Source organism: Motacilla alba, chromosome 20 (assembly GCF_015832195.1).
Source record: "Motacilla alba alba isolate MOTALB_02 chromosome 20, Motacilla_alba_V1.0_pri, whole genome shotgun sequence".
NCBI lineage: Eukaryota > Metazoa > Chordata > Aves > Passeriformes > Motacillidae > Motacilla > Motacilla alba.
Window position 1 is genome coordinate 9,344,513 of NC_052035.1, and position 12,523 is coordinate 9,357,035.

General features: G+C 48.1%; 1 protein-coding gene across 18 annotated transcripts in view; it reads left to right on the plus strand.

Moving 5' to 3' along the window:
• The window catches only part of KCNQ2 (potassium voltage-gated channel subfamily Q member 2), a 73,545-nt gene that overhangs the window by 12,126 nt on the left and 48,896 nt on the right, over positions 1-12,523 (plus strand). For all 18 annotated transcript variants that reach the window (XR_005259511.1, XR_005259512.1, XM_038158886.1 and 15 more), the window contains exons 2-3: positions 10,211-10,301; positions 11,162-11,288. Coding sequence is in view for 16 of the 18 variants with exons in the window: in XM_038158886.1 (XP_038014814.1) it covers positions 10,211-10,301; positions 11,162-11,288 (218 nt within the window). In the remaining 2 variants the exon portion in view is untranslated. The remainder of the gene's footprint in view (positions 1-10,210; positions 10,302-11,161; positions 11,289-12,523) is intronic.

Genomic DNA, 12,523 nt, shown 5'->3' on the forward strand with positions numbered 1-12,523 from the left:
AGCGATGCCGCAGGGCTGGGGGAGCTGCTGGGGGACTTGGATCACGCCTGAGAAAAGGGGGTTAAAAGCAGGTTTTTGCAAGCCTTTGCCTGCCATTTTAAATGGGAAGGATGTTTCCCTGGCAACGAGATGGATGCTTCCCAGCAGAGCATATGGCTTCCATCGACTTTGATTTACCAGCGTGTTGAAATGGCAGCTAGATAATCTCTCTTCAGCTTTACTGTGTCCATGCCATGTGTCCCTGGTCCTTAGGGGTTTTTAAAGGGTCCAGCCCCTGCAGTGCTGCCCCTGCTCCTGTCCCAGGGCTGGCGCTGCTGGGGTGCCAGGGCTGAGTCTGGGGACCTTTGCAAAGAGGGACCTGCACAGAAGACCTGAGCATCACCCAGAGCAAGGATCTGGAGGGTGGGAAGGAAAACCTTCCTTGCTTCTGCTGCTTTTCCCCAGCCAAGCAGCTCCTCCTCCTCAGAGATTATAATCCACAGACCTCTCTTCCTATTCTCCTCCCTGCTTTAAATCATTTTTAGATGTTTTCCACCTTTCACCACACAATCATCTGCCTCCTGCAGCTTGCTATTTATTGTTGTGTTTACTGGCACAGGGAAATAAGTAGAGGGAACAAACCTGTCATTTGCTGTGCGGGGGAACATGGGGGAGCTGCTTTCTGGGAGCTCGTGGCTTTCCCAGGCTGCCTGGTGTGTACCAGCCCCATGGAGCTCATGTTGCAGCCTCCTTTGAAGGGCAAAAGTGGGGGAAGAGGTTCTTATCCTCACTGCTGCCATCACTGTGGCAAACTTGATGAAAATCAGCCAACAGGTCCAAATTTTAGGTAGTGACGGGGAGGCAGCCAGACAGGTGATTGTGTGAGGCTCATCCCTTGTCAGGGGACCCGCAGAGGTTTGGACCCCACCTGGTTGGTGCTGTCTGAGCCTGATTCCCATCTGCCCATGGCTGGCTGGTTCATAGCAATGAGCAGCAGTGAGGGACAGGCGTGGGATCTGGGAGCTGGCTGGGTAATGGAGCCTTAACTGAAGAGATTGTGCTGACCTGTGACCTGCTGCATTGCAGGGACAGCTGGGGGGGACATGCATCATTCCTCCCCTCTTCCACTGATGGAGGTTTTGGGGGAGTTTTGGGTTTGTCACCTTTTTTGCAAGTATCCAGGGGAGCACAAAAGCCCTGAACTGGCTCTCCAACCCAACCCTGCTTGCAGCAGACCCCCAAAGCTGCCCAGCTCAAACAAGGCTCCCTCATTAACTGAGATTGCCTTGATTTCCTGTGGCAAGGCCATGGCTTCCTTCCACTTTCTGCAGGGTTCAGCTCTCTGGGCAGCCTCTCTCTCTGCAAAAGGTTCTTGATGTGTGAGCTGTGCTCTCCTGCTCCCATCCACACCTGGCCATCCACCTGCAGAATCTGGGTTAAACCAGGGAAGAAGTGAGAGGTGACAGAAGTGATGAATTGTCCTTTGGTGCTGGGGATTCCTGTATCAGGTGCAAAGAGAGGCTGTGCCCTGGCAGAGCTGGCACTGTCTGTGCAGGTGTCAGCTCTGCCCTGAGCCAAGGAGGTGCCCATGTGGGTGGTGGCAGGATGATGATGTCCCCATCGCTCCTGGGGAGAACAAATCTGCCTGCTGCTCAGGGAAACTTTGCTGATGGAGAGGAAAAGGTGGAAAAGGACTTTTGAATTCAGAGTTGCAGTTTTGGGAGACTCAAAATAGTTCTGTTAGTGGTGAAGTTGAGCAGAGATTGACTGGCAGCTGGTGTGATGCTCTCCTCTCCCTGTGGCATAACTGGGCTGGTTCAGCAATTTTTTAGGGCTAAAGGGCTCTGTCTTCTAAATGCTGAGCTCTCCAAAGATGCAAGTTTGTTTTGTGTCCCTTCACCCTGGGCAGCTCCTCTGGGCTGCCTGTCTGCACAGCCCAGATGCTGCTCCTGGAAAAAATGTCCCCATGCTGACAGGAGCAGCTTCACAGGCATGGAAACACCAGGGCTGTGTTCTGCCCCCCTGCTGTGGAGGACCATGATATCCTACCAATGTGGGGAAGGGATGCAGAGCTCCAAAACCACCACTGGCCCTTTATTTCAGTTTGTTGGACCTAGTCCTGCATTCTCTTTGCCAAACTCAGGTGTCTCTCAGGCACTGCAGGGTTTGGACCCAGCTGAGCTGGAGCCTCTCCTGTGGCAGTGCAGCGCCCTTGGCTTTCAGGGGATTATTCCTGATTTGAGCTGGAGTGGCTGAGAGGGAACATCAATCCTGATTATTTTGGCATTCCTGTTATTCCTCAGGTTACATTTTTTTTTACCCAGTTTGGAGGTCACAGTCTTTTGGGGACTGAAATCTAAAAGCTGTAAGGCAATTCTTTTGCACCTTGGCTGTGAGCTCCTGCTCACTACCTGGGACAAGAGAGGCAGAATTAAACAGATGTTGAAATTACCGACTCTTAGATTTTATATGGGCAGTTTGCAAATACTTCCTTATTTTCCCCAAGACTCTGCTAATTAAACAAACAAATGAACAAATGAAATTAGCAGGGGTTTGGTAATCCTCGCATTTTACACGTTTGTGTTTTCCATTAGCCTCTGGTTCTCAGAAACCACATCCTTGTCTTCTAATTATCAAGGAATGAAGCTGGGGATGGACCCTGGGAAGTGACTGGGGCATTTGAGTGCCTTTAAAATTGGCAGTATCTCAGCCATTCTCCTTCACTCTCAGCTGGGAGGGAGCCCAAGAGCAGCAGTTCTGGGGTCCTGCTTTTACAGGAGCACAAGCCAAGGGTCTCACCCATGGGGAAACCGAGGTTTTTAAAGGCAGCACAAGGGTTTTGAGCCATTTTGTTGCCTTCTGTGAGTCTGGGACAGTTCAGGTGGCTGCTGAGAGCTGCTGAGCCCCTGTGGCAGCAGCTCCCTAAGGATGCTCTCAGCGGGGAGTTTTGGTTCTGAGGTGCTGGAATTCGTGGTGCTGCAGAACTAGTGCAAAGTCAGAGATGGGGAAGGGAACCTGCAGAAGCTCAGGGGGCTGGAACTCATCCTTTGTGGGCAGGAAACCTCGGGCTCCAGCTGAATCGCTGCTTCTGGGACAGACCTTTGAAAAAGCAGCTACTATTCCTGTCTGCTGCAGGAACCAGCCCGATTGGAGACAATCTTCCTATCTGCAATTAGACCAGAGCCTATTTTTGTATATCACATTCCCTCGAGGAATGTTTAGATGAGATGCAGCATTACATTTTATAGGGACAGCTTTCTTTTAACCCAGTTCCAGAGCTCACCTCAGGTCGAGTGATCTGTCCAGGTCAGTCAGAGGAGTTTGACCTCAGCAAGAAAAAACTTAATTCCTGCATGCTCCAACCATGCAGCATTTCCTTGGCTTCTGAAATTTATTTTTCTTGAGGTGTTGTGGAAAAGCAAGGCTTAAGAAACAGAAATAACTTGATCTTCAAATGGGGATAAAGGTTGGATCAGGAAGGTTTGTATTCCTGTGCTCACTAGCAATGATTTCTCCAGGGTGGGGAGGAAGCAGAGGCACTTTTGGGGGAATACCCTGTGGGATGAAAGAGAGACAGTGCTCAGATTTCAATCTGAATAATGTGGGTATTGCATGAGACAGCAACTTTCCCTCACATTAAAATCAATGAACATGATCTGAATAAATGCCTGCACAGACATTTTAAGAATTACTTAAATGTCCAATATTTTATACTCTTAATTTACCTCCCAATGCACTGTAATTGTACCGTGGGCTTTAGGATCCTCTCCCATGAACCATTTCTGCAGCTGCATGAATATATTTCTCCCCACCAAATTTTTTGAAAGAAAGCCTCAGCCCAGCAGAGCTGGATCCCAGCAGGAACAGACTCTTCTGGCAGGTGCACAGGCTTGATTAATACTTTGGGTTTTCCTCCAGACATCTGGCTCCTCTGAGGCTGCGTGTGCAGGGCGAGGAGAATATGCAGACAAGCATTTCCAAGTGATTCATTCTGGGTGAGGACAAAGCAGAACATTGGAGCTAGAACTTCGCATGCAGTCATTATTATTAATAAGGCTTTTATTCAGCCTAAGTTAAATGATTAGAGCCAGCCTGTAAAAAACCCAAGCAATTCCTTACATTTAACTCCTTTTCCCACTGTAAGGGCTCAGATCTTGATCTCCATTCCCTGGCATTTCCAGACAGCTTTTGTTCTTTGAGGCTTCAATCCAGAAAAGCTCTTAAGCTCACTCTTGCTCCTAAGTGTGAGGATACACAATCCTTTGCTGGACTTGGGACAAATTATTTCATGGAAACCCAATTTCAGCTGAAATTCCTGCAGTCCATGGGTTTGGGTCAGGAGTCTGGCACTCCTGTTACAAGCAAGGGCAAAAGGCTGGAGGAGCTTTTGGAGTGGAAACTGATTTCAGAAGTGGTGGATACCGAAGGAAAAATTTCCTAAATCCTGCTTTTATTTCTGAGAAATGTGCTTCCTAAATAGAAGAAAGATATGGCAAGAGGTTTTCTTGTGACTTGGTTGTGCCACTTTGCTGTGCTCTTACAGGAGGATTTCCCTGATGTGTAGACGTGGCACTTGGGGACATGGTTTAGTGGTGGCCTTGGCAGCGCTGGGGAAGGGTTGGCCTCAAAGATTTTGGAGGGTTTTTTAAACCTAAATAATTCTATAATTTTCCTTCCCATCCCAGGGCCAGCCCTTTAACATGGATCTCTGAGAGCTGTTTCTCTGTAGCCTGATGAATTCTCACCTCCCCGCACACCTCCTAAAGCCTCGCTGGGCACACCACAGCCTTCCCTGGAATGCTGCTTTGGTCCTCTGGAGATGCTCCAGTGCTCCTTTTAGACCACCTGCTCCAGTGGAAGGTGTCAGCCCCAAGGCAGGGGCTTGGGATTAGGTGATCTTTAAGGTCCTTTTCAACCCAGACCATTCCACAGTTCACCCCACAGTCCTCAGTGCTCTTTATGGCTTTGTACGAGCAAGGAGGTTCTTATCAGGGCTGCTCAGGCATCACCTGAGTGCACTGAGAATGCACAGGAGCTGTAAATGTTGTCCCAGACAGGCCTTTGATAATGATTTATTACAAAGTTTATAAACCATGACAGTCCCTGCCTTGGAGCCAGCCACTGTGCTCACTGCAATCTTTCCTACCCACATGGATGTTCAGGGATCCCCCAGGCTCATCCAAGGAGCAAAATCCCAGGACAGAGGATGGGGCTGGGCATGGCCAGACCTGAGGGGATTGAGGTGCCATCAGGAGTTATTTTTGGGAAGGAGAGCATTTATTAAGGCACAGCACCAAAAGGCAGGAGTCTCCACTTCTATTTCCGGCTCTTCTAGTGACAGAATTTGCCTTGGGAGATGATTTTGGCTGAGACCAAGAGATGTGGGAACCCGGAGTGAGGTATTCAGGCTTCTATTCAGCCTTGGAAATGAGCAGCCAGGTTGCAAGTCACAGCAGGATTGCTTACATGAATAAAGATGATGGATGCTCCTGGCTAAGGGTAGGTGCCATACAACAAAGTTTTTATCCCTGGAAAAGTCAAGGCTTTCTCAGCATTTTGCTTCTGACTCAATGGAGGTTTAAATTGAGCTGCAAATACTCCCATTCTGATTTTGAGGCTCTCTGAGCACTAAAAGGCATTTGCCAACCTCTGTTCCTCTTTGCTGTGGATGCTCTTTCACCTTCACTTATTGTCATTTCTGTATTTTCCTGGCCTTTGAATTACATAAAGTTTTAGGTACTTGAACTGCAGTGTTTTACAGAGCCCACAGCAAATGGATTTACAAGGATTGCTCACAAGCACATCAGTTTTATTTTAGCACAATTATCAATGCCTTGTTTACATCCCCAAAGTAATTTTCAAGTGTTTTAAATGTTTTAAGTTGTTTTTCATTGTGCAGCTCTTGAATGCCTGTAGTGAAATACTCCTTCCTTTCCAGCTTTGCCCCTTCTAAATTAAACAAATCATTAATTTTCCCAATTCCAGGGAAAGCCATCAAAGTGGGCAACAAGCACTGTGGCTTATTGCAGGCTTCTGTCACCTCCTTGTGTTGTATCCATCTCCATCACATCCAGAAACCCAGTTGCTGATTAGTGGTGCTCCACCAGAGGAACCCCAACATTTCTGAATGTCAGTGAATGTTGTTTGAATATGAGTATTTCAGGAATAAATTTAGAGGCCTTTTAAAATTCTTATGTAAATGGGCATGTAGATTCCAAGGGGGTTTCTTTTGGAAGGCAAATTAGATGATTAACCTGAGAAGCTTTATGATGATTCCATCATGTGCTTTCACTGAGGAATGAAAAACAAAAAAAGAGAGAAGGACAATCTTTCGTGTTTCATGCATTTTAAGTGTTTTTATTTCCAAGGGGGAGTTCAGTCATTCCTTTTTCCGTTGCTAACCTGAAGCACAGTGGATATAAAATGTGGATATGCAGATTTTGTGCTGGGATTTAAAAATTGTAATAAGAAGCTTGCACGGGTGTTTTAAGTCAACATAACCTTTGGATGTAAAGTCAGACTTTGGAGGTCTTTGGATTTACTGGTATTAGCAGCAGTCAGATTTGCACAGCTGAGTCTTGGCTGAGCTTAAAGGTCTCAGCAACAGGTGTGGGGATGTCAGAGCAGCAGAAGGTGCTGGGGGCCTGCAGGAATGAGAGGTGGGTGAGGAAATGCAACGAGGTGTCCTTCTCCAACAGGCTGGAGACAGATTTCTCCTTCCTGTCACTCTGGAGAGGTGACAGTGGTCCCAAACCACCCTGAACCTGCCCCGAGTTTTGGGGATGCTGGGTGCTGACTCCAGCCATGCATCGGGCAGGACCTGTATGCTCAGGAGGAGGATACTGTCTTCTCCAATGTTCCAAGCAGAATTGGCATCTTTAATGTAGAAATCATTAGATGGGACCTAATTAATGTTCCTTATTGCAAACTAACATTTCCCAGAGTCAGGCTGCAGTCCTAATTTACTTTCATTAGAAATGTAACTTTAAAAATTAGATTCACTACAACTGCTACACTATTTATTGGCTTATTTCCCTTTCCTTAGCTATCCATTATTATCTGAAGCCCTTTCCTGATCTGTCTGGGTAGATTAGGTGGAATTAAAGCAGAGTCCAGGTTCCTGTTCCCCACTGCCCTCCCTCTGTGACAGCTCAGAGGATAGATGCCCTGATGTGCACGTACCTCTCAGCTTCCCTCCTCCACTCCTCTGCAGATCCCTCAAAGCCTCCCAGGAGCCAGACAGACCTCAACCCCCCAAAAGCAGTTTCCTTGCAGAAAGGTGCCATTCTCTCTCCTTTTGCAGTCCCCCAGAGGCTGGTGGGCCACACAGTCAGGCAGAGGAGCTGCATCACCGTGGAGCTATTTTGGGATGTGTGTGCAGCTCACCCTTTGCTGATCCAGAGCTGCATCCCTTGCTGGCAGGACTGCTCACTACCTGCTGCCTGGGACAGGGAGATCCCTTACCTGCTGGGACTGAGCCAGGGCAGGTTTTGTCCCTGTGGGATTTGGCCATGGCTCTCCCATGCTCTGCTGGAGGAGCTGGTGCATTCCCTGCTGCCTCCTGTGCTCGGCAGAGCTGTAATTAATGCTGGCCCTGCCAGCCCGACTGCATCAGGTCTCCCTGGCAATGGAAGCCCTGGGGAGCCCGGAGTGGAAATTGCAGCAGCTCTGAACTGGCCCTGGGGAGCTGAGGAGCACGGAGAGGCTGGGGAGGAGGCTGCAGGGATGTGCTGGAAGGGGGAGAAGCAGCACCCAGGTGTCCAACTGCTCCAGTTGCACCTGGGGCTGCCCCAGCTCTCCCCATTACCACAGCTTGCACAATCCATCCTCGGGATTTGAAGTGATAAAGCAATTTCTATTCCTTTTTTTCTCCCTCTTCCATCAATATATGTCAGCTTAACATACAGGAATCCTCTTTTTTGTTTTTTTTTTTTTAATTTTTATTTTTATTTTATTTTTATTTTGTGGTATGTGTCCCTGCCAGGACTCATGAATTGATACCGGCTTCATTCTGGATCCATCCAAGGTGATCAACTGAGCAAACACAGTGTGCCAGCCTGCTCTGATATTGGCATTTTGCTTTCAGCCCTTCCTCAGGCACTTTACAGTGATATTTGGTCACAAAAATAAATACAGCTCACATTCTACTTCTTTAATCAGAAAATGTAGAATTCCATTTTCCCTGGATCCCTTTTCATTATAGTTTTGTTTGTTTGTTTGTTTGTTTTTCCCCCTCTTCTCTCATTGATTATTCATTTGTTTCTCACTTCAGCATAGAAGTTTGCAGCAAAATCTGGGCCATTCCAGGAGTGCAGCAACCTAGTTGCAGCCACTTCCCTTCTGAGTGTGGGATTCTGCTCCCCCTGTCACGGTGTGGGCAGCAGTGGGGCCCCTCCTCCAGCTCCCAGGGCATGGCCAGCAACCTGGAGGGTGGATGGATGGATGGATGGATGGATGGATGGATGGATGGATGGATGGATGGAGCCCATCTGACTGCAGGGCAGGTTGTGGAGGGATTGTTTAAAGCAAGGGTTTTAAAAGACCAGCTTGGGGAGAAAAGATATTGAAGTGGGACCTACAAGACATTGAGTGACCCTGTGAGTGGGATGGCAAGTGAGGTTTTCTTACTCTCCTGAGGTTGTTTCAAGTGTCTGCACACCAAATCTGGTGTGAGAAGGAGAAATTTGCAGGAGAAATCAGGCAATTATCTGCTTGATGCTGGATTCGTCTTGTGGCTTACAAAGCTCAGCCTTGGCTAAGATGGCTCTGAAGGTCCCTCACCTCCAGCAGTCTCTTCCTCACCACCATGTTTCATCCTGTGGTTAAAATAAATACTGCAAATCTCCCTATTTTTACTTGTTACTGTGACATTAATGGTCACTGCAAAGCCACAAGCACGACCTGGTGGTGTGAAACTCCCTTTTCTTTATTCACCAAAAAGCAGCAGCCCCCACCAGCAGAACCAAACCTTATAAATATTCACAATGCAGTTTGTAGGAATGTGAGACAAAGTCAGACAGATGAATTATTTAATGCTCTTAAAGAATGCAGCTTTTAGTTTCTCCTTGCACTGGCCTACTTTATTGTATTAGTAAATCGATCCTGAGTAAATTAATTTCCCTGCTTTTGTTGGAGCAAGCAGTGGGCAGGGGTGGCAGCCTCCATACTTGAGCAGATGCCAGGACACCTCAGCAGCTGCAGATTCAGGCGCTGAGTGTCAGAAGAGAGCCGAGCTCCTGTCACTCATTCTGTGCCCTTTGATTTGCATCAGAACATCCAGCACTGGGCAGCCTTGATGGGGGCAGGCAGTGAGTGACAGGCTGGGGTGGCACTGCCCAGGCTGCTCCTGGGAGGCTGCCCGTGCATGGAGATGTCAGTGCTGGCGTTTGAGCATCTCCCTGATTTTGTGGTAAATTAGACACTGAGAGAGCTGATATCAAGGTTGTATCTCCACAGCTTATGGCAGGATGAGGCTGCTTTTGTCCCTGAAGAGGTGGGACAGAGACCAGCCCAGCTCCCTCCCCAGTGCCAACAACTCCAAAATCACTTTCCCTTGGGCTGGATCAAGCCCCTCTCCTGTCCCATGTCTGGCCACAGAAGAGCAGACTAACAACCACCCACCTCCCAGTGATGCTTCAGCAAACCCAAAAAGCCACCAGTCTTTCCAGGCAGCGGCGAGTTAATATGGAGTACCTGCCTGAGAAAGGAACATTAAATCCACCCAAAAATGTCCTGCTCTGTCAAGAATTGCAGCACATTTCTGTGTGTGTTTTTGTGGATGTAAATGCATAAGTAGAGCCCATGCTCTCAGGCCATGCTCCTGCTCCTCAGCCAGTCTGCTCCCCTCTTATCCCAGTTAGAAATGTCCCTGCTCATTTGGGTGCTTTGGGATGTGTGTTGCTGAAAGAGCTGGCACTTCCTTGGGGAAAAAAAATGTCAGAAGTGATCAGAGCTGCCAGCTGGAAGAGGAACTGGGCTGGCACTGGCCAAACTGGGCATAGTCCAGTGGGTCTATCCACACATAACCCTTCCAGTTAGCAAAACTGGGCACTTGACTTACCCTTTTTACATGGTGGTGTAGCAGCTGTGCTGTAAATGCTCAGAAATATATCCAAAATTGTTCTCTGAGTTCATTGGATGAGTACGAAAATTTACTGCCATTAAGACTGACTTTCTCTCTCTCTCTCTCTCTCTCTCTCTCTCTCTCTCTCTCCCTTTCTGTGTCCTTTAGTTTTCTACTAGTGTTCTCCTGCCTGGTGCTGTCTGTCTTTTCCACCATTGACGAGTACCAGAACAGCTCAGAAGGGGCCCTTTACATCCTGGTAAGTGGGGGCTGACAGTGAGGAATTAAAACAAGGTCAAAACCACATAAACCCCTGAGACAGGGGGTGTCTGAAGCAAGAATTTAAGCTGTCCCTTGTGAGAAGAGGACCAATCAGGCCTGTGGGTCAGAAATGGGAAAAAAATTTTTAAAACTCCGGGGTTGCTGGATTCACCTGTCTCCTCTCCTTTTGTCTGTTTTCCTCTTCCCCATTCCTGCCCTACATCAAATCAATAGGTGCTCCAGACTAATTAGGGCTTCACTGGGTTTGACACATGAGAAAGGTGAGACAAGATCTCAGAGGGAAGGGAGCATGAACAGGATATTCAGGTGGAGATGGAAAGAGATGAAAAGAGCTCATGTAGCATCAAGGGATGGAGGGTCTACACCATGCCTGCCCCAGATCTCCCAGCACACACAGGCAACCAGCCAGTTTTCTAGGGAAAAAGCTGAAATCCCCTTTTGTCATCCTCTAGGATTATTCCTTTTCAGTGATTCCTATCTCTGCTCTTCCCTCCGCATTTACTGAGTTGAGCCCTGGAGACTGGTGGTAGGGAGACAGTGAGGTGTTCATCAGTCCTGTGATGGGAGAACAAGCACAATATGAGGAGGTGTAAAACTCCAGTTCATGACTACAACGTGCAGCACCTCTCACCACGCTGGGGAGGGGGAGGGAAGACACAGAAGCAGAGATCTGATGATCTCTCCAGCCTGGGCTCTCTCTCGAGTGGCGCAGACCGCTCAGTGCTGTATTTTCTGAGGTGCATTTTTCTGAGGTCGTGGGTTTGTCCTGGACTCTGGAGCATGCTCTCCACCATCCTTTTTCCCCCACTAATGGCTCTGTCCTCCTTCTCCTGGCAGGAAATTGTCACCATCGTGGTGTTTGGGGTGGAATACTTTGTGCGGATCTGGGCTGCCGGCTGCTGCTGCCGCTACCGGGGCTGGAGGGGACGGTTGAAATTTGCCCGCAAGCCTTTCTGTGTCATTGGTAAGAGCTGAGTCCTTGCATGAGATTCCCCAATCCAGGATGGCCATTCCAAGCCCTGGCTTGCATGGTGCTCCAGAGTCTTTCATGTGTTTTGGGGGTTAAACTTGAGCTGCTTCATGCTCACCTTGAGAAAGGAAAAAAACCCAAAGGCAGAAGTCCTAATCCATGGCCGTGCTTTTTGTTATTTGTCACAGGGCTCTCCCTGTTTTCTGCTGGCCTGGGAGACATCCCAGTGCCCTGCGTACCTCAGGTGTCACTGACAGCTGTCCACAGCCACAGAAGCAGGGTTTAGCCAGGAGAAGCTGAGCAGAGGAACTGGAATCCTGCAATCCTGCGTCCAACCTCCATACCAAATTGTTCCCAAGTCATTGAGACTCCGTGTCTCACTTTGTCTTCCCTGGTGCTGATGAGCTGCCTCACAAGGGAGTTGTGAGGCTTAATTAATTATTGTTTGTAAAGCATTCAGTGAGTCTCCTGTGAGAGAGGCCATCTGGGCACAGCAGTGATATTTTCTGGGATTAGAAATGGACAGAGTGGCCGTGCCCTTCGCTATGGAGGCTGCCTTTGGGAGCTGGCAATGGTCATATGCAGGATTTCAGTTTATTCCAAAGAACAACACTCCTATAAAATTTGTGTAGCAAATCAGAGAAGAGGGAAGTTTATGGGATCTTTGATATGTATTGAGCAAGACTTTTTTTTCTTGGCCAATTTGTTGGACTTTCTTTGTCCTTAAGCACCTTAGGACTACTGTGGAGGATGTATGGATTTTCATTCCCAGTTTAGATGGGGGAATTCTCTGCTCTGTGTAACAGGCAGCTATGGCTGATAAAAGAAGGGGCCTTTGGCAAGGATTTAATCCAACATTAACACTGAATCAGATCAAAATCCATTTGTATCATTTGACCCATTTTTTATGGGAATGATGACCATGGAGAAGGAAACCAGGATATTCCTACAAGGTGTGCAGTGGCTGCTTTCATCCAATTTCACATTCGTGCTGTGTCCTTCCAGCAGGGGACACAAGTGTAGGAGACCCCTGTCACACACAGCCCGAGGCAGTGGCAACGCCATTCCCTTTGGTGTTGATCTGGCAGTGTGGGATTCACATTCTCTGAACCTGAGAGAAGCAGAGAAGAGAATGATCAAAACAATTCTTATCTCATTTGCTGCTCCTGTGTTTTGCCAAAGCAGAATGCAATATGGAGATTGTTTACCCAAAGTGATGGTGTTTTGTT